We start from the raw sequence: 27,072 nt of genomic DNA on the forward strand, positions 1-27,072 counted from the left end.
AACAAGGACATTAGAAGAAGTTGAAGCATCTGGGACCTACAGTTACAGCAAACATGAAACATAGTCCCTCTCCCAATCGGATTAACAGAAATCCTCACACTAAAGGCATATGCACCTCAGTTTCTATTGCGTGATACAACATGTCCTGCTTTCAACAAAAAATTAAGGGTGTGCCAAAAGGCGAGGAAAAACAGTCAGAAGAGGCAAAGCAAGAACCAGAACCAGACTCAGATAGGACACAAATGTTGGAATGGTCACACAGGGAATAAAAAATAACTGATTAATACGTTTGGAGCTCTAGTGGAAAAGTAGATAGCATGCAAGAACAGGTGTCTAGTATCAACAAAGAAATGGAAACTTTAAGAAAGGGTAAAGGAAACGTTAGAAATTAAAAACACGATCACAGCAAAAAGGAATGCCTTTATCAGACTCATCAATAGACAGGATATGGTCAAGGAAAGAATCAGTGAGTTTGAAGATACGTCGATAGAAATTTCCCTAACTGAAATGGAAACAGAAAAACAAAACGAAACAAAAAGAAAATATCTAAGAACTGCCGGACAATAAGAAAAGGTGTAATATATGTGTGATTGTAATACCAGAGGAAGAAGAAAGAGTGGAAGAAATATTTGAATAACAGCCAAGAACTTCCAAAATTAATGACAGATACCAAAACACAAACCCAGAAAACTCAAAGAACCAAGCAAGATTGGACACACACACACACACATCCCTAGGCATGTCATAGTCAAGCTTCAGAAAGCTAAAAAGGAGAAAAATCTTGAAATCCAGAAGAAAAAAGACCTTACATATAGAAGAACAAAGAAATTCGAACAGATTTCTCATTAGAATTCATGCAAGCATGGAGAAAGTGGAGTGAAATATTTATTGAAGTGTTGATAGAAAAAACCCTGCCAACCTGGAACTGTACATCCAACAAAAGTATTCTCCAAAATTGAAGGGGAAAAAATAAAGATTCTGTAAACAAAACCTGAGGAAATCCATTACCAGCTGACCTTCCCTGCAAGAAATGTTAAAATTTCTTCATGCTGAAGGAAAATGATACAGGTCAGAAACTTAAATCTATATAAAGAAAGAAGTGAAGGTAAAGTAAAATATTTAGTATTGTTATTTTACAAGTGATATAAAATATAATTTTTTGTTTAAAGAAATAATAGGAATAATGCATTTGGTGATTTTAAAATATGGATAAAGAAATGAATAACTACTGTGTTGGAAGGACAGGAAGGAAAAGTTGAAAATATTCTGTTAAAAGGTACCTGAGTTAGAAAGTGAAGCATTATAGCATCATTTGATGATGGATTTAGATTAGTTTAAAGTGTACATCATAGGCTTCCACTTTGGGGAGCAGGAAGTACATATCTTTCTCTATTGCTCCTGTTAAATACAACTGAAAATCTTGAAAATGGCTTACTAAATAAACCTAAGAAGACTCTGAAAGTTGGAGAGAAAGGGGGAAACCAGCTAAGGGCCCTGGGATCTGGGGAAATAAATGGTATTGAGTTCCCTGGATTTTCTCTTTTTTTTCTTTTTAATTTTTTTTTTTTACATTTATTTATTTTTGAGACAGAGAGAGACAGAGCATGAACGGGGGAGGGGCAGAGAGAGAGGGAGACACAGAATCGGAAGCAGGCTCCAGGCTCCGAGCCATCAGCCCAAAGTCCGATGCGGGGCTTGAACTCACGGACCGCGAGATCAGGACCTGAGTCGAAGTCGGACGTTTAACCGACTGAGCCACCCAGGCGCCCCCCCCTCCCCCCCGCCCTGGATTTTCTTTTGACCACGCATTTCGCAAATTTAGAGCTAAGCAAGCCAGCAACTCAGAAATGTCAAGAGACATAAACCAAAAAAGCCCAAAATTTAAAAAAAAAAAAAAAAGTCTGCTTTCTCTAGCCAAATGACCAGGAAAAGGGCAGCCTAGCAGGGCAAGAAAAATTTAGTAAATAACCTCTTCTACCCTAGAGGAACACCACAGAAGATCTAAAAACCACACTATGAAAAGACAAGCCCAGAGAACATATATCTAATAAAGGGCTTGTAGCCACAATATGCAAAGAACTCTTACACTCGACAATAAGAAAATAAACCAATTTTAAAACGGGCAAAAAAATCTGGACACTCCAACAAAGAAGATATACAGTTGGCAAATAAGTATATGACAACACCGACAGCACTTGTCTTTAGGGAAATGAAAATGAAAAGGAGATGGCACTATAAATACCTACTAGAATTGCTAAAACCCCCAAAACTGACAGCATAAATTATGTGAGGTAGAGGAACAATAAGAACTCTCATCCACTGTAGCAAAAATGCAGAACAGTAGACAGCACTTTGGAAGATAATTTGGCAGTTTCTTACAAAACTAGACATACTTTTGCCATTAATTTGGCTATCAGATGTTTATCCGTCTTAACTGAAAATTAAGTCTACACAAAACCTGCAGACAAATGTTCATAGCAGCTTTATTCATAATCACCAAAAACTAGAAAAACCAAGATTTCTTCCAACAGGTGAGCGGATAAACATCCATACAACAGAATACTATTCAACAATAAAAAGGAACGAGCTCTCAAGCCAAAGCCATGCAAAGCCACAGATAAATCATTAATGTATACTGCTAAGTGGACGAAGCCCATGTGAAAAGGCATATGATTCCAATTATATGATATGCTGAAAAAGACAAAACCAAAGCAGTGGTAAACATATCAATGGTTGCCAGAGTTTTGAGAAGGGGAGAGACGGATGAATCGATGAAGCACACGGGATTTTTTAGGGCAAATTATTTTGTAAGATACCCTAATAATGTATGCATGCAATTATAGATTTGTTAAATTCCACAGAAATTTATCACATGAGAAAACTTAATGTATGCAAAATTTTTAATAATCATCTAGGAGGTTGGAGATCTCCAAATGGAATGCCGACAGTGACAAAACAATGTAACTACGGTATAAATGTATGGAATAACCTCACCAAGGGAGATGGAGGAACAAGGTGCTGACTCAAGTAACTTTGAAAATGAGTGGAATCTGTAAGACTAAAGGCAAAAAGGAACTACATTGCACTTGAGCACTGTGCTCTAGTTGATAAGATTGTTTCCCATGGGGCCACAGGTTGGCAATTATGAAATGACTATACACACACACTAGAACTAAACAGTTAACTAAATGTACAACAGATGGTAGAAGTCAGGTTTCTCACTGATGGAGTGGGAAGTAACAGTAAGCAAGGGCGACTGGCTGGAATGACCCCTGTGGTAATGGATTCAACTTGGAGATATCAGTAAGAACTCTCACTTAATGTAGACACAAGTGGTTACATGCAGAATTATTTCTAGATATGTGTCTATACATGGGTATACACACATATATTCCCTTGCTCTGTTGGCTGAGAGTGCCTGAAATCAATGACACTCAAGTATCAACAAGCACACTTGGGTTCCTGATTTTGGTTTCTAAATACCATTCCCTAATAAAAGAAAGCAGGCCCCCCTTGGAGAAATGGCAAATTTTAGGACTGGGGTGGGACATATGCAAAAACATCTTACATCTTACAGTGGGGGAAAGTAAGAAAGTGCTAACACACACACACACACACACACACACACAGTGGGATTATGTCAAAGTGACACAAAAGCCGACCGAAAGAGCTCCAAATAACCAAAGAGCAACAAGATGGGTAAAGCAATATTGTATTATTACCCAAAGTATGAAATAAATATCTACAAGTCCATTCTGATATAAAAATAGGTAGATAGGTAGATGAGAGATAGACAAATCTCTCATGCAGCAAAATCAAATAATTTTCAAAATAAATCAAACAATTTATTATTTCTTCCATTCCCATGAAGGAAGTAGAATACAACTTCCCACTCCTTGAATGTGAACTACACATAGTGATTTTCCTCCAAGGAATATAGAAAGACTCACAAAAGGATAACTTTACATGGAAAAGCCTGACAAATACTACCTCGCCCAGGTGAAGGTCAACATCAAATGTTAAGTCATGTTGCTAGCATGAATCCTTGATGTGATGTGATGAGAATGACACTTTACCTCTGTCATCTGCCTTCCGCAAACCCGTAACTCAGGTCTCAAAAGCAGAAAAGCATCACCCAAATTCTAACAGAAAGACATGTCACAATATACCCAACCAATACTCCTCAAAACCGTTAACTTCACGAGCGAAACAACAGAACTATCACTGCCAAGAGGAGCCTAAGGAGGAGACGGGGCAACTAAGTGCAGTGTGGGTGGAGTCTCGGGTGGAAAAGAAAAAGGACACCTTACAGAAAAACTAAAGAAATGTGAACTGAGTATGCACTTCAGTTGATGAAAACAAATCAACCTTGGCTCCTTAATTGGGACAAATGTGGTAGACTAATGTCAAATGTTAATAACAGGTGACACTGAGTATGGGGTGTGTGGGAACTCCACTACCTTTACATCTTCTCTATGAATCTAAAATTATTCCAAAGTAAGTTTATATAAAACAAACCCTCTGGCCCCTCTGTTGAGAAGGGGCTGTAGCAGCAGGGGTGGAGGCAGAGAGGCCTGTTAGAAGGCTGCTACCGTAACGCAGGGGAGGGAGAGGGTGGCTGGCACCGAAGTGGTGGCAGCGGGTGGCGAAAACTCATAGGCACCGGGTGTGTATTTTCAAAGGTTCATGTCTGAGTAGGGAGCCGAGAAAGCAGTCAGAATCTTAGGGTGCCTGATGAGGAAACTTAACTCTCCGTTGTTTGTAATTAATCCATCTCTCCCAACAGGCTAAGCTCTGTGAGGGCATTTCTTTCTGCGGGAGCACCTCCCTTCCTCAGGCAGCACTAAATAATAATTGCTGAATCAAATTCTCTATGTCGTATGCTGAGATCCTACATGTCTCCTTAACTTCAGTTTGGGTACAGCACCTCGAAGAACACAGATGACTCAATAGCAAAGCAAATATGGCTCTACCCTACGTATCTTACCAAAGGAGACCCTTGCTTTCAAAAACCTGCCTAATTGACTTTCAGACTGATTGACATTTATATTTGCACTGTAAAACTTACTGGTGAGTCCCACAACCCAATGACCACTGAAGGCCAGTACACTCCTGATCAATCCCCCCACTGGAGTTGAATGATCAACAACAGGTCTTTATGCTGGTTGCCCAGGCCGTATCAGTTTTACTTGTCAGTATAATGATCTTTTTACTCAATTAAATATTGCATAAACTGATGCAATATGAGAACAAACAATATGAGCAGGTACAGAACAGGGTGTTTCTATCACAGTAAAGTTGAATGCCGAGAGCTTGAAGAAGACCTCTCTAAAAATACTGTTGTGTACTTAGGTGCGAATGAGAGGAGATTTGGGAAAAAAGAAATGTGAACTGCTCTCAGACGTTCAGAGGTAACTTTCACTTCTCACTTCAAGTAGAATTTAAGAAACAGAAATGGGCACTGAACATCCTAGAAAACACATTCTGGGCATGGTTCATGCAGTAAGAGCAAATAGTCCTTATTCTGTAGATTCCTACTCAAAGATAAGGCTTCAAAAGACTGGCAATAAGAGTTCATATACAAGTTTTGTACTTTAATCAAATTATAAGGTAGGCAGGTATCATTTATTATAATTTCCTGCTTACGTTTTTCAGTGAACCAACCAACCACCCACTATAATTTAGTTGAGTATAGAGTTTCTCCTGCGCTGTGATCATTCTTCCCACTCATCACCATTCTCTTTTTCTCTCTTACCATTTCTTACTCATCTATCCTTTTAAATGACAACCAGGCTGCTAGTATGTGATCCAGATAGATTTCCTACAGAAAGTTGCAGAGGATTTGAAAGCTTTATCACAGCAGACTTCATTTCCTTGAAGACAGGGCATTGTCGGGCCATAAAGAACGCTCCAGGCCCTATGGGTTGATGTTATTACAGGAGTTAGTCTCGTCTAGTAGAGAGGAAATTGCAAGATGACCTTACTGAAGATTCCAGAGTTATGAAAAAGATCAATAAACCTGACAAGTCCCGTTTCCTTTCCTGCTTACCATTATATGCCGTACTTGATCTTGTTTCGAGAGTGTCACTTCTCATACCTATTTCTTGAACTCTGGTCACCCCTGTTGGAAGGAATGTAAATCTTTTGGAAGGATTCTCTATTGAGATTCTTATATGCATATGCTATTGACCTGGCAATTCCCATCGTGGGAATCTGTTTCACAGACACTTGTGTGTTTCCTAACACCAGCAGTTAGTTTTGATCTCGTGTAGTCAAATGCAGTAGCATCAGACACTTCCTGTCTAGCCTCGTTTTCTTCTGTCCCTGGCTCCTAGTCCCTACAGTTTGGTTAGGATTCAAGGGAGGTATGGGCAAGAAGTCTAGGCTTCATTAACTAGGGAACTCACATCCCTCTGGCCACTGCCCCTGGTTCATGAATGAACACATGACACCAAAGGAGTCAATGAGACTCTTCCCTAAGACTTTGGCTGAAATCATTAGGAAAGATGCTTTCTCTTCTTTCTGGGATTTTTAGGTATAAGAATGCTGTGAACCTAGAACTGTTGGCGACCATAGTTACACCACATGGATAGACACAATCTAAGAATGAAGCCAGCAGAGTAGAGATGGACAGCCAGCATGAGGACAAGAAGGAGAAATAACAACAACAACAGAATTTCAAGGCCATCATTTAAGCCTCTGGATCACCCAACTGGTTATGTGAACAGTTTGATTCCCTTTTGTCATGAAGCCAGTTTCATGTAGATTTATGGAATCTGTGAACAAATCAGTCCCAACTACTACAGAAAAAATCTATAAACAAACTAAATGTTTATCATAGGGGAATGGCTAGTCAAATTATGATATGCGCTATGGAATACTATGAAGGCATCAAACAGAAGACGCCACATTAGATGGATAGTCATGGAAGTCTCTGAGATATGTTTTTAAGTAACAAGGTAAAAAATGTGTAAAGAATGATCCTCTTTAAATCTGTGTATCTCTGTGTGTGTGTGTGAATTTTTAGGAAAACAGAATGGAAGGAATTATTCTGAAATGTTTACCATCATTAGGGAGAGGAGGGGGGTTAAGAAGTGATGAATGTTGTATAAGACAGACTTGCTCTGTATTTTTCCATTGGTTTTCTAATTTTATTACAATGAGCATGCATTTATGCATTAGTTATGCAAATTAAAATATTTAAATGGAAAAAAATCCCGTTCCCAGGGTTAATTAGTTTGGGTCCTCATCGCTTCTCATTACACAATTCAGCACATCTAGAACCAAGATTATTTTCCCCGCTAATCTAGTTAGTGACAGCACTAGTTACTAGAGTGGCGATCTGAGAGCTCCCAGTGGTGGCTCTTCCTCCCAAAGTCCACTGCATCCTAGTGGTCACTAAATTTACCAGGTCCACCTCCCAGACCCTCCTGGAACGTGTCCCCTTCTCTCTGTCTCACTTCTGCCACTGCAGTTCGAGCTGTCACTATGAGTCGCCTGCATTACTGCGATCCTCTCCTACCCAATTTCCAAAATCCATGCTTTCTCATCTTTTATCAACTCCCACAAAGAGACGTTTCTAACATGTAATTCTGATCCTGCTACTCCTTACTTAACAACCTTCAGCCACAGTAGGAGTGAAGTCCAAACCCTGACACATAGCCTGCCGGACCTTTTGCCATCTGACCTGGGACACCCGCTGCTTCATCCCTCACCACTCGCCCCCGCCATGTGTTCACGCTTGCCAAGGGTCTTGCGGATCCCGGAACATGCCAAACTCTCTCTTGCTTCTGTGCCTTTGCACATGCTGTTCCCTTGATGCAGCTCACTTTTCCCTGCCTTCCTTGCCTGACTCTCTCCCCCCTTCTTCAAAGCTCAAGGTGAGCATCATTGTTTCTGATTCTCCTGGGTGGGACTGGGTACACTTTATGTGCCCTCTCGAAATTCTCTGCCATGGCCACCTTCCTTATCACATTTACTGTAATTATCTCCTTACCTTTGTGCCTTCTTTCCAGAGTCCCCAAGCAGGGGAGGCCGTGTCACAAAACGCAGCCTCAGAGAAGAATCCTGCGCTACCATTCTATACCTACGAGATGTTTTGACGACTAACTTAAATTCTGTGCCTCTGCTCGTCTGTACCAGGAACAGTATCTTACCATAAAGGACCGAGCGCATCAATATGTATAAAGTGCTGAAAACAGCACCTGACCCATGGAAAGTACCAAATAAAGATGTGCTACCTTTCGTATCATTAGTAATCTTTATGCCTTAGTACAATGCTTAATAATGCTTAAGGGATGTTAAATAAGTGAACAATTACTTTGTTGAACAAAGTTTTCTGAACAAATGCTTCCGTAAAAGCATGCATTCCCAAACAAGAGGTTCCATTTTAATGCAAGACTTTCTACCTACATATACATACAGAAAAAAAAAGGGAAATGTCATTTAGAAACTCTGGTTCCAAATCATTTGAATGGCAGTTGCAGTCATCTGTAACAGAGCCACACTCATGGCCCCGGTGTGATTATTCATGTAGCTTCATACAAAAGCAACTTCACCCATTAGTGTTAATTTGCTAGATGGTAAGAGAGCTACCTCCCATGCTGAACAAATGGCCTGTAGAATTTCGTAGTCAATGCATTCTGCAAATGCTGGCAGAATTATCCTGTCAGGATTCTGTAAAGTCCTACTTCTACAACTAAGCATTACTAGAAATGTCAAGGCAGAGTGGTTTCTAGGAACTTTTTCAAGACCAGTGAGAGAGCACAAAAGCAGCTTTGTTGTCTTTGATCCTGTCATAACTGAGTACCCGTACTTGGAGTATGCCTTCTGCCCCGCCAAGGACCTAGATGCCCCAGAAATGCGACAAATTAATTACAGCGGTTAATTCTTGAAAGGAAACGCTGACTGATGGGGCTGGACTGAAAGAGGGAGGGGACGGAGAATACAAGGGAGCGGGGGAGGATGGCCTGACATCTCAAAGGTGATGCACCACCTGGGTGTAGGCTTGGAATACCACACATCTCGAGAGGGGATATGGGATATCCCCCTCTGGCCATTCCCCAGGAGCCCAGGATGCCGTAACTGTGAATGCCCCACCCTCCTGTCAATGCTTGGCCGGTGCTAATTCTTTCCCACTGGACTCTGGAACTCATTATGTCCTGTTTTTCATTTTTCACTAGGTCTGGCAGGCTGCAGAGACTAGCCAACATCCACCTTCCAGACCTTGGGGCACAATTTTTTTTAAAGGTATATTTAAATGATGAGAAAGAAGAGAAAGCATCAGTTGGGAATTACAGGCAGGATATTTACCGGAAACATTAACTGTGGGTCCCGCTCATCGCCACCACTGTCTTCTGTCACTAATTTCTGCTGGCTTTTTTTTTTTTCCCCAGGAAGATCTCCAATGCTGTCTCTTTAACGACCTATTTTTATTTTGTTTCTCAGTCCAGACAATGGGCTCTTCCCAGCTCTCTCAAGATCAAGCGTGAGCAAGCATCAGAGGGAGTTAGGGATGTTTCAGGACTGACTCGCTATAGAGTATGCTGATTTTTCTAGCTTTTGTTCTTATCCCCAGCCTAAAAGCAAACTATTGAAATTACATGTGCTAATGTTCCCACAATTAGAGAAAATAGGAATGCGGCTCCTATAGTTCTGTCTGACTTTATTAGTGTTTGAACTGTGACTTCAAAAAGATTATGGCAAGTGAAAGTCAAATGCTTGCAGCCGCTAAGTTTGCACGGAGTTAGTTTCAGACTGTGTCCTGTCCCACGCTGCTCACGATGCACAGGATGACACCAAGTGTCAGTGGGGGAGGGCTGCCTGTGCTCCAGGAAGTGAAAATCACTGTTCCTGCTGTGGATGTACAATCACTTAGAAGCCAGGCCCTTAAGACTTTTACAGTGAGACCCTCACTCCTCTCTGTCATGCCTGTGTTCACCTGGGGCGTCTCACTTTACAGAGAGATTCTTAAGTGGAGCTCAGTGTGGAAAACCAGCCACGCTCCTTCCCACACTAAACAGTGCATAACTTCTGTTTTTCTACTTACAATGGCTCTACAAATTCTGCCTTGCATTTGGAAAGCACATCTTACTTAAAGACTTCTTTCAATCCTCTCAATGCCCGGGCGAGACTGCTATCCTTACTTTCAATTTTATCAGAAACCGCGGGTCAGAAAGGCATGTAAATAACACCATGTCAAAACAGAAACAATGCCAGAGCCGGGAATTCAATACATCCTGACACACTTTGCATCTGATTATAAGCTCTTACCCCCTGCAAGTGGTAAAGTTATGTATAATAACTTCTAAAATGCTTTAAAGATCATAGGATATAGTTTTACATTTATTATGTGAAATAAAGGCAATTTATACATAGTGAAGGAAAACAGAATATGGAAGCCTGTGATTTGAACCGCGAGAAAATTGGGATAACTTTATCAACACCAAACAGAACTCAAACACAGAAGAAATGTTTGTGGGAAAAGGACCAAGACCAGGGTTCTGGAATAAGATGTAGGCTGCAAAAGTAATAATAGCACAGAGCATGTGACAAACGACACAAGAAGGGACTCGGGCAGCTGAAAAATCAGAGTTCAGCCTGAGTTATAAGCGCACGTCTGATAGGGTGAGGACAATTACTCACAGGGCATCTTTAGGACAATATGAGAGTTTTGAAATTTTGTTACCTAAAATAAGCAAAGAGAAAGGTAGAAGAAAACGGTAAGTAAGAAAGAGAAACATTTAACAGAATGGATTCAAAAAGAGGTAAAAGATGAAGTTCAGGAAAAAAGATCTTAAAATTAAAAAATTATTAACCAAAAGCAGGGGAGGGGCTGGTTAAGTCAAGCTGAGGGCAGACACCGGCGGCCACCGTGTTAAAGACAGCGTGTGAGGAAGCCCGATGTGAAGTGAGATGGTCAGTTTATTTACCAGGAGTTGTTCCAAATTCCTTTTCATTTCTGTTTACAAACCCTGGCTTTGCCAGGTGCTCAGAATACACTCAGGTGAGGATCCAGCGGATTTTATCCAACACCCCCCCCCGCCCCCCCGCCATGTTCGACATCCGATTCCATCCCCCTATTTTGCCTGAACTATGATTAGGATTTCTCATTGCCTGTGTATCTTGACCTAACACGAGCAAAGAAGAATGAAAATAATCCAAGAGACCTGGTTCTTGGATACCAGGTCACAAGTTTTACCTCAAATGCTAGCTAATTTAAAAAAAAAAATCTGTCTGGCTGCTAATCTTTAATTCAGAGCATTTTGAGGTCTAGGGAAGTTCTGTAATGAGATTGCTAACAGATGCAAAGATCATAAAATTTCAAAATTTCAAGCAACAGTAAATGGCTAATTCATTGTAATTAGTGATTTTTGGCAAATTACGTGGCATATTTGTATTCCACGGGGAAATGTCCCTCAAGTGGTAGCAGGAGCGTGACACGCATATGTAATTCAATTTAATTTCACTCCACAATTTTCTTTAAAGGAAAATGTTTACAGCTCTTGAAACCTATGGTGAGAAACACCCCTTTTACATTTGAAAATGAACAAAATGGAGAACTAACTTGCCTTGCTGAACACAATGGACACCATGAAGAAATCCAGTAAGAAACTCTCTGACAGATCTTTGTAGTCAAAATGGAAAAAGATCGCAGTGAAGCTCACGTGAATAAACTGATGAGCGGGGTTACAGAAGGAGGTCCTTAGCAGCTTCATGCCGGCAACGATCATCAGGAAAATGTCCCAGCTGTTGGAAAGGAAAGAAAGGAAGCGGTCAAGGACGGCAAAGTACCAGGTGAGTCACAATAGCTAATGTTTCTTGAGCATTTACTGTGCACGGTGCACTTTACAGGCATGAAAAGCCAAGACTGGTGGGGAAGGGGGACACAGGGGCGGAGGACGGTGTGGGGGGAGGCTCTGTCATTATCCACATTTGTCAGAGGAGCAAAACGGGCTGTTAGAGTTTGGGTCCCTTGTCTAAGATCTCATGGGGGGGGGCAGGGTGGAGTGAGGATTGAAACTCAGTCCCAAGGGACTCTCAAGCACAGACCCTTGGCCTTGAGAAGAAGCTCCTTCCTGCCACATGATCTTCACGGTCCCCTGTCCCTCAGCAAGGACACAGAGCTCCCTTGGAGCTTATCTGAAGGACTCCTGCAGCGACAGGTTCCGCAGAAAGTTTGATGGCGAGTGAGGAAACAGCATGCTGTCCCTCTTTGCGTCTGCTCAGTGTATGCTTTTTTATTATGAAAGAATCTTACTGAAGCAGTGATATAATAGTAGCTAATATTAAATTCGGAAAAGAAATAAAACCCCGGTATCTCATCACAGACCTTTTTGCCTTTACATGTTAATTTCTAATATTTTTCAGCATATTTACCTCCCTGGTAAATGTAAGCTCTTTGGACTCCCCCCACCCCACACACTTTTTTTTTTTCCTGCTGAAAATGATACCATTGACATTTTTCCCCCATGGCATTGGCCTTTTTAGTTAAGGAACTCATCAAAGCAGTCCAGCAAGGAGATAACCAGGACTTTGCTTCAAGGCCTGGGCTCCTGGATGCTCTTGTCTGGGGAGTCAGGTTATTAACCTGTATAGGGAGCATGTGTTATACGAACAATTCCAGCAGATGCTGAAGCCAACAATGAATAATCTAACTACCTTAAGCTTGGAAAGTTAATGATAACAGCTAAGAATATCCTGACAGAGCAAACAGCCACTTCCTGGAGGAGTCTGTCTTTCTGAAGGAAGGCTTTGCGCATTTTGGGCAGATTCCTGCACCGTCCCACTGTAATAAAATCCTACTTGCAAACTCAAAAGAAAGGCAGAGATGGGAATACTTTCCAGTGAATGGCTGCACTTAGAGAGGTTTTTTTCCCCCTGGCTAAATACAGAAAACTGGAGCTATGCCTCAATTTCCCTCAGCCTAGAGGGATCCCCGGGCTCTGGACCCTTTTCAGCATTATTATTATCTTGTCCCAGGATGAGGGCATTCGAAAAATGCTTTTAAAGTCTTTGCACCTATCAGGTGCAACACTGTCATTTTTGTTGTCAAAAAGATCTAATAATGTTGGCAATTCCATTTGCCTTGATGTGATATTTCATACGCCTTCAGACCGAGGGCTACAATTGTTTTCACTTTGCCTGAGGATGCACCCAGTGAGATTTGCTCAAGGCTCATCTGAAGAAAACTAGTCCTTAATTACATACAGATTTGGGCTGAGTGGGAATGTTTTCATGTAACTTCAACATAAAACCCTCAGGGTTCCTGCAGCAAAGTTGCGCACTGCTCCAGAACCCACCTTTCTTTTCCTTCTATTTCCTGATGAAAATACAGTATAAAGACATGACTTTGGGTCCAGCTGCCTTTGACAACAGCCCAGGATACAAGAATGTCTATGCCCAATGACAAGGCATCTTAAGGTTAGGGGTATTCTTATTTGGGTTTTCACAGGAGACTGATGATTTTGGGGGTTATTCAGGCCAAATCTAAGTGAGGGTCAACTCTTAACTTTGTGTTCTCTGTGATACGGTTAAAACGAAGAGCATTAATTTTTTGCTTATCAATGATGACTGGTTAACACTATGGGAGATCTTAAGGACTGAATTTTATGGCCTTTATAACACTACAAGAGTAATGATCACAGTTAAAATAGTTCAGAGACTATTGTAGGCTCAGCTGAAGGTTTAATAAAGGCTTATGTAGCAGTCAGTGAACACAGCCTGGGACAGCTGCAAAGCATCCATTTAGATCAGGCTGGGAAATATAAATACCTAACAAGATATCACAATTCACCCATTCATCCATTTACCAGTCCCGGCTTGATCACCCATCTACCTAGCCTTCTACCATTTACTAGGGGGGGTAGTATTTAAAGTCAAATAAGTCATGCCTGTTGCTGAGGAGTTCACTGCCTAACTATCAGGTACAGTGGTTCTCAGTGCAGGTAGGCCGGGGGATTCTATAGTTAGAAACAGGTTTCTGGGTGATACTGACATACAGACTCCTGCTGTCTTATTTTAGAACAGCTGGTCTAATGGGGGTACTTGAAATTATTATTTAAAAAAATTTTTGAGCTTATTTATTTATTTTGAGAGAAACAGAGACAGTGTGGGCAGAGGAGGGGCAGAGAGAGAGAGAGAGAGAGAGAGAGAGAGAGAGAGAGAATAATGAGCAGGCTTCATGCTGTCAGCACAGAGCCCGATGTGGGGCTCGAACTCACGAAACTGTGAGATCATGACCTGACCCAAAAACCAAGAGTTGGACACTTAACTGACTGAGCCACCCAGGCACCCTAAAATTACTTTCAAGGCTTCATTTGGATGCCTCAAGAATATGAAGGAATTGTCAGCTTTTGGTTCTAAGAAGAATAGTTCTGTTGGTGTCATCTTGGATTTGAGACTATTTGGAGGGACATTGCTAAGGTGCTACTTTCTGATATTCGTGTCTGGAAAAAACATTATAGGGGGTAGAGAGTATTATTACTTGAAACTGGACTCTCTCCAAACTCTTTGACTCTGCCTGATTCCCAACCCTTGTGTCCAGCCTCTGCCAACAGCCAGAACTGGAGGGCCTCAACCTGCAGGCTTAGCTTAAGGTCCCAGTCCTGAGGTTGGAAAGCGAGCAAACTTTAAGTCCTTCAGCTCGTTACCCCCGGGGGCAGCACTGGTACCCTCTTTGCTACTTTAGTTCTGATTGTAAGCCCTCGTTCTAGAAACCAAGATGCGGCCTTGTTCCGGGAGGGCGGCAGGGTTAGCCAACATTGTGCCATACCAGAAACACCTACCACTAGAGAAAGCACTTGAGGTTCTGGATAAGGAGTCATCTCTGGGACTGGGTCCCCCCAAACTGGGCAAGAGGGCTACTACAGTCTCACTGTCTGTGTTCTTTATCCAGTGAGACTGATTTTCATCCCTGGATCTGAAGTCCAGGATTTTAAATACCAAAGGGCACAACTTGGCCTGGCCTAGCCATGACAGGTCTGAACTGGAAGGAAGGCAGAGTCTGATAAAGACAGGAAGGTTATATGACCATTTCATTCAGTGTCTGCTTTGTGTGACTATGAATCCACTCAATGTCCAACAGAGTGTTCAAATGTCTTTTATCTCAGCTTGCTCAATCTTTGGCAAATGTTAATTAATTTGTCCCCATCACCCCCTGAAAGGAAGAGCAGGTTTAAATTAGTATGCTTGGGATTATGCACAAGAATTGACTTGGGCACATAATGTTTAAGCAACATGACTTAATAAGCAAATCTGGGAAAGGATGTCTTTCTCATTCTCCTACTCGAACTTACTTGACCAGGCACTTCAACCTTCTGTCAGAGCAGCAAATCCACAGATTATCGAGAAGGATTTCCATTTGCAAATTCAGAGTTAATTTTATGTATGAAACTAATAACCCAACTGTGTGTTGTTAATGCTTTGCAAAAACATGGGCATCTTGACGGCATGATGACGCTGTGCTCCGTGTTTTTTTTTTAATTGTGAGGCTTCTCCCGATAAATGCAGAGAGAGCACTGACAGTGATTAATCTCCCCTCCCTCAAGCACAAAACGATAGAGTATTTGCTAAATGAAATGACATGAGGCGGTTCATAAAGCTCTGAGCATGATGCTAAGAACTTTCCAGGGGGTTCAGGAACCCCTGGAACCACACTGTGCTTCTGTCATCTCATTAAAGCTCACTAAGTTCTTGCAGGAGCTTTTTCAAACCGACTGTCGTTTATTTGCAACATCACTTCAAGCAGATCTAACTTCATTTTCAGCCCACTCTGTAATAACCATCAAGTTCCTCCAGCGAGTTTGAGTAAAAGACCACTGTGGCTTACTTTTACGCGGCCAGTAAACTAGTAGATGTTGTACTACTGTAGCCTGTTTAGAGAAAATCCACCCGATTTTGAAATCATTGTGATCGAAATCATTACGAGAATAAACTGTTATCCACTTACTGGGTACCGAGTCTCCGGTAATTGCTTATTGAAAATGCATCAATAGTGAGGGCATTCAGAATTATTGCTGGGTACAGGATGTATTTTTCAAAACACTGAAGCCAGACATAGAGTCTTTCAAACCACATTAGATGGGTGATATCTGAAAGAAACACAAAAACCATTTAGAACTGATCAAGTTATTTTTCTTTAAGTACATGTAATAAGAAGGAATGTCCCCCCTTTTCATTCAAAAGCTGCTCACTCAGAACTCCAGATTCTAGACAGGATACACCAATTTGCTTTCCAGGCAATCCTTAGCTTTGTTTCTACATAGTTCATAAATAATAACATACGGTAATATAGACCAGGGTCCCAATTCTTCAAGTCAGGTGATTTTCCCATATGGAATTATTCCTGGGACCCAGGAAGTAAGTGGTCCTGTATCAAGGTCTCTCAGAGGAAGTATGGGTGGACAGTGAGGGATGAAGGGTTGAAAAACAATCTCCTGGGCCCATCTCCTCTTCAGCTGGGGACGCTTCCAAGGCTGGGCTTTCTTCTCCCTCTTCTTAATCTTTAAATCAACAATCAAATCCCCAGGACATACATACACATAAGAGAAAGCTGATCCCCAGGCCCCATCGTTATGAATGTATTACATTCTTGAGAACCCTTGTGACAACAGGAGCACCACGGGGAGTGACGTCTCTTCCCACGAGGGCTAAGGTTTTGAGTCAGACCAGTCTGGGTTTTCATTCAGACTCTACCAACCACTGGTGCGTGACGGTGAACTGTTAACTCAATCTTTCTGAGCCTCGGCTTGTGCGCCCTGCCCACCCTCTGAGTCAGCTGCTGGGGAAGTGGTTGCCCCTCTTTCCCGCCACTCAGGGCAGGAAAAGACTCTGCTCCCCCTCGGGATGGGGTCATGTACGATGTACACTTGCAGTGCCTGTCACCCCCCTCTGGCTACTTTTCTTTCTGAGAAGGAGGAGGGGTGGCTGGCTGGTCCGGTGGTCAGAGCACAAACTCCCTTAGGCCACAGCATCAGGCGGAGAGGAGAACACACATCCCTGACACAGGAGTGACGTACGGAGCCAAGCTCTCCCCTGCTTCCATGAGGAGAGCACTCCTGGTTCAGCCCAGGGCCCACAGGTAGGTCCATCTCATTCCCTCCTGAGTCTCTCTGCTACTAACTGTGAGGCTGAGACGGTCCCCAATCCACCAGCCAAACAGCCAGGAAAATGAATCAGACATGCCGGGGACTCAGTCTCTCCACCAAGTCTCAGAGGCCAAACCCCCAGAGGGCAAAGCTGACTCCATCGAACTTCTGGAATCACATTCCTCAGCCATTTATATTACCAAACTTACACCTCAATAACCTATAGTAAAAAACAAAACAAAACAAAACAAACAAGAGGGCCATGTCGTTGTTACATTATTTGGATTACACGAGAATCCACTCATGAAGAGCAGGTCGCACTCACACTTATCATTCGATTAAAAATATGAGAAGAGATCAGCATTCAGGAATCTGATTCACAAAGAATGGGGAGGACAGACACAGTGGGAATACCTCATGACATGGACAAGAAATAAGAACAAATATCCCAGGGATTCATCAGTAGAAGAGAGACGCAACGAGAAATCATCAAGATAAAAATAAGAAGAAACGTTAATGATACATGAAACAGGGAGGAAGACTGGGTAATGACCCAAGGAAAAGGAACACACTGATTTGAAAAGATATATGCAGCCCTGTGTTTACTGCAGCATTAATTACGGTAGCCAAGAAATGGAAGCAGCTCAAGAGTCCATCCACTGATGAATGGATAAAGACGACGTGGGGTGTGTGTGTGTGTGTGTGTGTGTGTGTGTGTGTGTGTAACAGAATATTACTCAGCCATAAAAAAAGAATGAGATCTTGCCATCTGCAACAACATGGATGGAGCTAGAGTGTATTAACACTAAGTAGAATAAATCAGTCAAAGAAAGACAAATAGCACATGACTTCACTCACAGGTAGAATTTAAGAAACAAAACAAAGAAACAAAAAAATTAGACTCTTCTTTTTTTAGTTTATTCATTTTGAGAGAGAGAGAGTGTGCGTGTGTGTGTGCACGCCCACAAGCAGGGGAGGGGCAGAGAGAGAGAATTCCAATCAGGCTCCATGCTGTCAGCGCAGAGTCAGATTCGGGGCTCAAACTCACGAACCAAGAGATCATGACCCGGGCCGAAATCCAGAGTCGGATGCTTAACTGACCAAGCCACGTAGGTGCCCCCCAAAATCAGACTCTTAAATGCAGAGAACAAACTGATGGTTACCATAGGGGAGGTGGGTGGGGGAATGGGTGATAGGTGATGGGGATTAAGAGTACACTTATCATGATGAGCACTGAGTAATGTAAACAACTGCTGAATCACGGTATTGTACACCCGAAACTAGTATAACGCTGCATGTTAGTTACACTTCAATTTAAAAGGTATGTATACGCAATGGAATGTTGCTCAGCCCTAAAGAAGAATGAGATTTTGCCATTTGCAACAACATGGATGGACCTAGAGAAAAGTCAGACAGAGAAAGACAAATACCATACGATTTCACTTATACGTAGAATCTAGAAGACATAACAAATGAACAAAAACAGACACAGACTCTTAAATACAGAGAAAAAACTCTACCTAAACAGAGTGGAGGTGGGTGGGGCATGGGCAAAATAGGTGAAGACGTACAAACTTTCAGCTGTAAAACAGATAAGTCATGGGGATGAAAAGTACAGCATAGGGAATATAGTCCGTAATGTTGTAATAACTTTGTAGGGTGACAGATGGTAGCCACACTTCCCATGGTGAGCGCAGCGTAATATATGGCATTGTCTGTGTCACGTACCTGAAACTAATGTAACACTGTATGTCAACTCTACTTCAATAATTAAAAAAACAGCAAGGATGTTGGGTAGGAATTTAACTTCGGGTATTCTTAATGGTGAATGCACAGTGTTTTCCGGTATAGATTTGAAAATGGGCTGTTTCATAGGGAATTAAGGTGTTTTTTTTTTTTACATATAATTAATGAAATCTAGGTATATTATTATATATTCTACATGCCGACAACAGGGTTCTCATCTTTTGTGAAAGTATATGAAAATTAGGAAAGACAAATTTTTATGATGTCTCCCCCATCCCTTTAGGCAAATGACAGGAACCTTACTTCTAGAGAAAACTGAGGCTATGAGACTCCAACAACTCATCTTCCCACCTGTCAGCTACGAATGTATTCATAGTTACATCCACCTGCTGGGTCCTCCTCACGTTGAGCGTCCACTGAAGCTCTGAGTCCCGTTCTTTCCTGATGGCTGGTTCAGGGGTCACTCCCCAGAGTAGCTCTTTCCTGTTGGCAAGTGGCAATATTCCAGTCTTTGCCAAATTGAAAACTTGCTTTCCACTCTACACCTCGCTCCCTCTGCCCTTTTTTGCACAGCTTCTTGAAAAGGCTGTGAATGTCTGACCATCCCAGGCCCCTGTCTCCTATTTACTGCTGAAACTTCTGCGCCTGGATATTTGCAGCTACCCCTGGCCAGAACTGTGTATGGAGCAGCCACCTGTGACCTCCCAAAGGACAAATAATTGATCCTTCTCAGTCTACCTTACTAGACCTTTCTGGGCATAAAACATCGCTGGTCCTGCCTTCCGCAGAAAACTCTCTTTCCTTAGTTTCCCCATGCCACCTGCTCCTGCTTGCACTCAAACCTCTGATAACTACTTTTCCCATTTTCCCTGCAAACCCCTTTTCCCTTATTTGGTCATTTGCTCTCCTTGGACCTCTGTATTATTTTTTCTCATTTTCAACACCCTTAACTTTAATGATTCCATCCATGCTGAGGACACTCCCATCTGTAATTCTCAATCTTCTATCTGTCTCCTGGCCTCCAGATCTAAATACTCAATGGATGGCTTCACCTGATGTCCCCAAGGAATCCCCAAATACATGTCAAAACTGAACTTGTCAGCCTCCACACACCTGCTCTTCCTTGAACATTCTTTATCTTATCTAATGACACCTGCATTCATTTAGCCATGCAGGCAATATACCTCGGAGTCATCCTAACCACAGCTGCATGTTGGAACTACCTGGGGGCAAGGCAGAAAGACGCTGTCCTAGATCTGTGATTCTCAAACGTCGAGACATGCAAATAAATCACCTGGGGGAAATGCAGAAGCAGACCCAGTGGGTCTGGAACGGCGTCAGATCTTCTATACCTGCCACTTTGTAACTCTCTGGTCACGATCATCAGTTCTACACTCACTTAACTGGCGACCTGAAGCAGCCATGCTGGATTTTTCAAAAACGTTTTCACTGAACTCTTTCATATACAGAAACCTGCACATACCATACACGTACGGCCGTGTCCCTAGCACCTAGAGGAAGAAGAAACCCTCTTGAAGCACCCCGTGTCTCTTCCAGTAACTGCCCCCAAGGTAACCAGTGCCCTAACCCCAAACACCACTGTTCCATCTGCCTACTGTCCTTTTGTATCGTTTTCCCAACACTCTCCTTGAGATTCAGCCACATCTTTGTGTGTAATCATCATCTGCCCGTTCTCACTGCTGTACAATAATCTACTATATGAATAGACACAGGTTGTTTTTCAAAGCTGCTGTACATGAGCGTTCACGTTGTTTCCAGTTTAGAGCTGTCATGTAGAGTGCCGCCATGAACATTCTTGGACAGGCCTTTTGGTAAACATGGGTACGCTTCCGGGGTATATATCTAGCTACAGAATTGCTAGGTTATTAAGTGTGTGTAGGAAGCTCTAGGAGATTTTCCAAAGGTATGGAGCCAATTTACACTCCCACAAACAGTGCAAAGAGTTCCTTCTGTTTGTTCACATCCTTGCCAAAACATTTTCTCTCTCTTTCATTTTAACTATGCTGTGGGTGTAGAGCGGTATCATGTTATGGTTTTATTTTGCATTTCTCTGATGACTAATGCAGTTAAGTACCTTTTCATGTGTTTACACCATTTGGCCATTTGGATACACACTTTTGTGAAGTGTGGCTCTCCATGTGCATTGCCTGGTTCTTTTTCCTCCTGGAGTAACGTCTTTTCCTTACTGATTTCTAGGATGAGATGTCTTTTCTTTACTGACTTCTAGGAGTTCTTTATATACCTTAGGTATGAGTCTTTACTCAGATATATGCATCAGAAAGATCTCCCATTTTATGGGTTGTTTATCACTCTCTTAATAGTCTCTTTTGTAGAAAAGAAATACTTAATTTTAATACGTTCCAATTTCTCATTTTTTTTTTCCTTTTGGAGTCTTTGGTGCTCTGCTCATTTTATTTTTTTAATCTTTATTTATTTTTGAGAGAGACAGAGCACGAACAGGAGAAGAACAGAGAGACAGGGAGACACAGAATCCGAAGCAGCCTCCAGGCTCTGAGCTGTCAGCACAGAGCCTGATGTGGAGCTCGCTCATGAACCGTGAGGTCATGACCTGAGCCAAAGTCGGATGCTTCACCTACTGAGCCACCCAGGTGCCCCTTTGTACTGTGTTTAAAAGACAAAGATCGTGAGCACATTCTCATGTTTTCCCTTGAGACGTTATTGTTTTACCTTTCACATTTAGATCTGCAAGCTATCTGGAATTGATTCTGTATGGTGTGAGATAGGGATTGAAACCGATTTTTTTCCCATGTGGATAACTGACCATCACAGTTTATTGAAAATAATTTCTTTTTTTAAATGTTTGTTTGTTTGTTTATTTATTTTCAGAGAGAGAAAGCATGAGTTGGGAGGGGCAGAAAGAAAGAGAATCCCAAGCAGGCTCCACAGTGTCAGCACAGAGCCCAACGCGGGGCTCGATCTTTGAGATCATAACCTGAGCCAAGATCAAGAGTCAGATGCTTCACTGACTGAGCCACCCAGGCGCCCCATATTCGAAGTGTCTATTTCCTTCCACACGGCATTGAACCTCACTGCTGTCTATGCCTTTATATGTGCTGGGTGCCTTCCTGGAATGTCCTTCTGTATTTCCTGCTTGAGGAACTCCTGGTCTTGCCCGCCCCCCATGTCCCTGACCATTCCCAGTACAGTTGCTACCGGCCGTTTTCCAGGGCTGTGCACTCGGGAGTGTCCATCCCAGGGGAAAGGTCTAATCACTGACAGTGTTTAGAACCGTTGGCACAAGGTGAAAGTAAAAAAGGAGTCCAAATTGTAATTGGCATTATTATTGTTTTAAAATTCTTTAGAAACAACACATGCCCCCCTTTCTGCCTGTGCTGGGCAGACCCTGCCATCTCCTCACCGCCGGTGGTCCACCATGCTGCCATATAGCAAGGACCCATGAAGCTTCTGCAAGACACTGAACCAGCATTCTGTATTACTAGCTTTAGTTTTCAAGCAGAATACATCATTCCTTTGTGCCATCACTATGCACTGTGAATTCTTTAATTATAGTACCTGTTACACCATGGAGCATTCATTTAAATATTAATCTCCCCACTAGACTGTGGGTTTGTCAAGAGTAGACGCTATGCCTCTGTCGGCTTAGAGTTCTGTAAACGTTCACCTATTATCTTATCATTTTTAGTGTTCAAGGGAACTCTGGATCGTTAAATCAAACAAAAAGCAGCCTCTTGGAATTACTCTTTGAATACAAAACAAAAAACTTTCTAACTATAACACATTAAGCAATATTTCCTATTTTAGTCTCTCCTAAAGTCCAATCGGGTACGTTTAGGTTTCCTTCTATGCACATTATTTTTTCTGATTTCTCAATTTATATGAAGTCAACAGTGTCAGATTGGGGCCGTCACATCAAATGCAATTCAATTCAGCCTGCTTATAAAAATACATTTACAGAGTTCTATCAACAATTGTCACCAATTCAGAGAAACATGACAACCTTAGCTAGATTCCTGCAAAAATATGTAAATTAAGGAAATATAAGCCAACCTCATGCTGCAGGGCTGTTAGAAAAACATCTGAATTAAAAGAAACATCCACAGCTCGTCACTGTAGAATGCTAGTGCCATGTGGATGGGGGAGTGCGATCCAGGCTTTCAAACGCTTGTCACATTTGCTATCAGCCCATGATGTTTTCCAGTGAGTGGGGCTGATTGGAGGGCAGGGACACAATTTCACTGCAGTCCTTGCAAGGATTTACGGCAGATAGTGATAACAAATATGGGTTTTCCATAAGAATTTGTTTCTCCATCGCAGAAACACACAAAGCAATGAATTTCAAAAAACATGTACAGAAATCACCAGTAAGATCTGAATTTACCATCCGTGCCTTTCCAAATATTGGAGAGCAGAGGTATTGATTCTGTGAGATTTAACCCTCTGTGGTACCTGGAAGGGAGGGATGTGTGTGGAAACTACAGCACAGGCACAGCTTTGAGGCATGTGACTAGATATCCCGGCTCTTCCCATGGGCAACCCACCGATTCTGAATCTCTGGATGAGAGGCCAGAGGATGTGCTTTATACTGTCTGCACGCACCGGCAAGCACAGGTTTACGGACTGTACATTAAGAGGAAAACATTCTAGGTGAAGATTTATCCCAAGGCACGGCTTCCCTGACTGGTGTCAGGACATCCAGCCAAAGCGGGGGTGGAGAAGGATGTGGAAAGGGGGTTACAATAAACATACAGGAATAACAGCAGCATCACCAACTCCAAACTTTTGACTCCAGGTTCTGCTAATCCTTTATGTTGAAAGAAAATCAATTTCCCCGTAAATGTTCCTTATCTCTATCCTCCTAGCAAGCTTGGGAATTTATTCCAACGAAACGTTACAATCTCTGGATGGTAGAAAACTCTTAACAGACAAGTCGAACTCATACTGAATGTTTATGTTTGGGAGTGGAGGGGAAGCAGAAAGGAAGAAGAATAATTACACGGGAGGAAACTAAAACAGCAATGTAATTCCAGAATTCTGAATTCTAAAAGACGACACTGAATCTTTTCTTATGGGGTGGCCACGAAAAGCTAATGAAAGGCAAAGCTTACAAATGCACTAGCATGAGAAACATGTTTCTTAGGGCCCCAAACTGCCTCAGTATTCATAGAAAGTCATGTGGGAAAGAAAATCTTTGCAATGGTATTTTATAACTGTCCTTTGGCAATGCCCTGAATATGCACAGAGACCATAAAAGACCTTCCTTGAGCATTAGTATTTCTCTCTTCCCTGGAATATTAGGCCCGTGAGGAAAAGAATGCAAACTAACTATGCCATTTACAAGTTATATACAACTTACTACAATTGGGTGCTTTAAATTTTCTCCAAGGCCTTTCAGGTTGTTTTATTTAGAGGCTTACGTTACTAAAAGAAGTCCTTCTTGATAATTAAAAGCGAATCAAAAACCTTTGGGGTGTTTTTATCTTTAGGGAGACAATTTCGTCCAGTTCAAACCTTGAATTGCCACTTCGGCTGCAAGGATGCATGACTTCTCGCCTTCACAGGGGCCAGGCGTGTTCACAAACATTTCCAGACAGCTGCCACTCGGTTCAAGCAGCCCCATCACCCTGAGGCATCTAAGGCGGAGACGCCCCGCAAAATGGAATCACCACGTCCAGGCTGGTGGCATCCCCTCATTAGAGGCAATCGCTTTTCCCTACGAGGGCTTCTCCTTGTCATCTTTCTTGCTGGGCCGAATCCCACATCGCAAAGTCCTTAGCACTATCATGTACACGCCATGGTTTATTCTCTAGAAAAGGCTTCGCTTCCAAAGCCAGTAGCTTGAAGAAGGTAAGTAATCATCCTTAAACATAAAGCAAATCACATTCCCCTGTTGCTCAAAGCCCTGTAATTCCGCTTAGGATAAAGCCAAGGTCCTCGTGACTTTTCCATTCCCATTAGTCAGTACAGGATGTGCCCATGGGCCTTCTCCTGCCTGGAACCCTCTTCCTCCAGTTTAAGGGTTAACTCCCCTCTTTATCTTCCAAGCCTCCAATTAGATGTCAGCCTCCTCAAAGAAGCCTTTCTTGATCTTTCAGATCTAGCTCAGGATCCCTTTATACCCCTTCCCTTCACTGTACTTCAAACCCTGTACGTGTATATTAATCTGTGGGACGAAGGTCCACCTCTCTACTACAGCCAGGGGGCGAGGCTGTTTTTCTCCAGCATGCTTGGGCATTTAGCCTGGACGCTGTCCACAGGAGCCGCTCAGGAGATTCAGGCCACATCACCGATGAATTCATTCATAGTTCATTTAACTAAAGCAGACACCGAGAACAACAGAGTCTGAGGAAAGGCCGGGGTTTCTGTGGTGTGGCAATGCCTGCCGTGCAGGGTTCGAGTTTCACTCCTGGCCATAGCGCACTTCTTGTCTCAGAAGGTTCACCCCAGGGTGAGGCCTTGCCACCCAGTGCTTCCCCCAACATTCTGCACAGTCCCTGGCCTGTGATAGGTTCTAGCATTATTTTTGAATGACTCAGTAACTATTACCAGGGTCAACACCCTGGTAAAACCTCTCAAAGAAACACAAGGTAGTAAAGAGCAACATTCAGGAATCAGAGTATTAAAACTGACATTTTTCAGAGAATAAAATTTTTCGTGGTTTCTTCAGTGGTTTTTGACTTCGGGGTCATGCTAGGAAAATTATTGTTCTCTTCCCAACCAAGATTATATAACTTGACCTATATTTTCTTGCAGTGCTATTCTGGTTCTTTCTTTCTTCTTTTCCTCCTTTAAAAAAATTTTTTTTAAATCTTTAATCCATCTGGAATTTAATTTGATACAAAGTCTAACTCAATTTTTAAAAGTGTTTAGCTCATTTTCCCAAAACTTCCCGCTGATTTTTTTTTTCATTAATTCAGTGGGAATAAAAATGCATCCTTCACATCTCCTCAAAGGGATAGAGAGGCTCTCGGGACAATCAATGCAATAATGTGCTTTCTCCTCTTGATAGAAAGGTCCTCTGCTAATACAAAATCATAGTATTTAAAACTAAAATACTATTGAAATCATTTATTAATTTTTCACATGAAGAAGGTTAGGCCAAAAAATTTTCATGTGAAAAGCATTAAGAGCAACTTTCAAATGTTCTCACTAGGAGCACAGGAGGGAAGATGTTTCTTGTTAGAACAGCCGTCTTGTCAAAAGCAAGGATTATGCTCTTACCAATTTTTGCATTCTCAACACCAAACACAGTGCCTAGTACAATGCAGGTACTCAGTGAATGTCTAATCTGCAAAATCGTAATTTCTTCCCCAAGGGAAGAGTGATTTGTATGTTTTAAAGCGATCTAGTAACCTATGAGGAGTATGCACTTGTAAGGAAGGCGTAAGTTACACGATCGCTTTAAAACACCATTTCCGTTGTTCCACGGGCATCTCCATATATTTTCCTATCATAGAGCACTCTGTGGGTTAAGCGCTTCAGATAAGACCCCAGTGCATGCACAACAGGGAGACTAAGTCAGCACTCATCATAGTGACCTCACCCACTGCAGCTGAGAACTAACATCATTCCTCCCAATGGCCTGATTCTGCGCTTCTATGCACACTGGGCCGCAAGAGCCCAAAGCTGCCACATTCCATCCTGCATACATCACATGCATATTTAGGCCTCTTGATTTTTAGTGTTAGGTGTTTTTTTTTTTTACACTTCTCCAATTACTGGCCATTCGTTTTATGTCCACATTGTTTTCGATGTATCCGCAGTCTAGAAGAACCCCACCGGGCACTTGGGTAAACACCCTGTGGCTTGCTCGAAAGCTGAGGTTGGCAGCTGACCATTGAGCTCTGTCCCCAGACCCTCTCCTTCTTGAGGCTGGCCAGCACTGGCCTGTGCTTCCCCAGGCCTCCTGTTGCCTCGCTCCCCTTTGAGCAAAGGCAACTGAATCCCACCCTCCTTTTTCTCCTGCCGCAGTGTGAACCTGGTTCCACTCCAGCCACCTCCAGACTGACACAGAGAGAGAAGTTCCCCAGTTGACTAGAAGGAGAACAGAGCGGGAGAGTGAAATGAAGCAGTGCCTGGCAGAGGGGGGAAGAAAAGGAGGGGAAGAGAAGGTACATGAGGAGAATAACAACAGAGGGAATAATTAATAAGGCAGGCTTCCAGCTGACAGGCTATTTTTTGACACATCAGCTCTAAGCCATTTCGCTGGAATGCACTGTCCTATGCAAGCATCATAGCA

The 27,072-nt window shown here is 42.4% G+C and overlaps 1 protein-coding gene across 7 annotated transcripts in view; it reads right to left on the bottom strand.

Moving 5' to 3' along the window:
• Nucleotides 1-27,072, bottom strand: part of PCNX2 (pecanex 2) — a 326,874-nt gene that overhangs the window by 111,391 nt on the left and 188,411 nt on the right. For 6 of the 7 annotated variants that reach the window (XM_053207265.1, XM_027046909.2, XM_053207264.1 and 3 more), the window contains 2 exons: nt 15,950-16,091; nt 11,571-11,748 (listed from right to left, as the gene is read on the bottom strand). In XM_053207265.1, coding sequence (XP_053063240.1) covers nt 11,571-11,748; nt 15,950-16,091 — 320 coding nt within the window. The remainder of the gene's footprint in view (nt 1-11,570; nt 11,749-15,949; nt 16,092-27,072) is intronic. The other variant, XM_027046910.2, reaches the window with a different exon arrangement.

Source organism: Acinonyx jubatus, chromosome D2, assembly GCF_027475565.1.
Source record: "Acinonyx jubatus isolate Ajub_Pintada_27869175 chromosome D2, VMU_Ajub_asm_v1.0, whole genome shotgun sequence".
NCBI classification, from domain to species: domain Eukaryota; kingdom Metazoa; phylum Chordata; class Mammalia; order Carnivora; family Felidae; genus Acinonyx; species Acinonyx jubatus.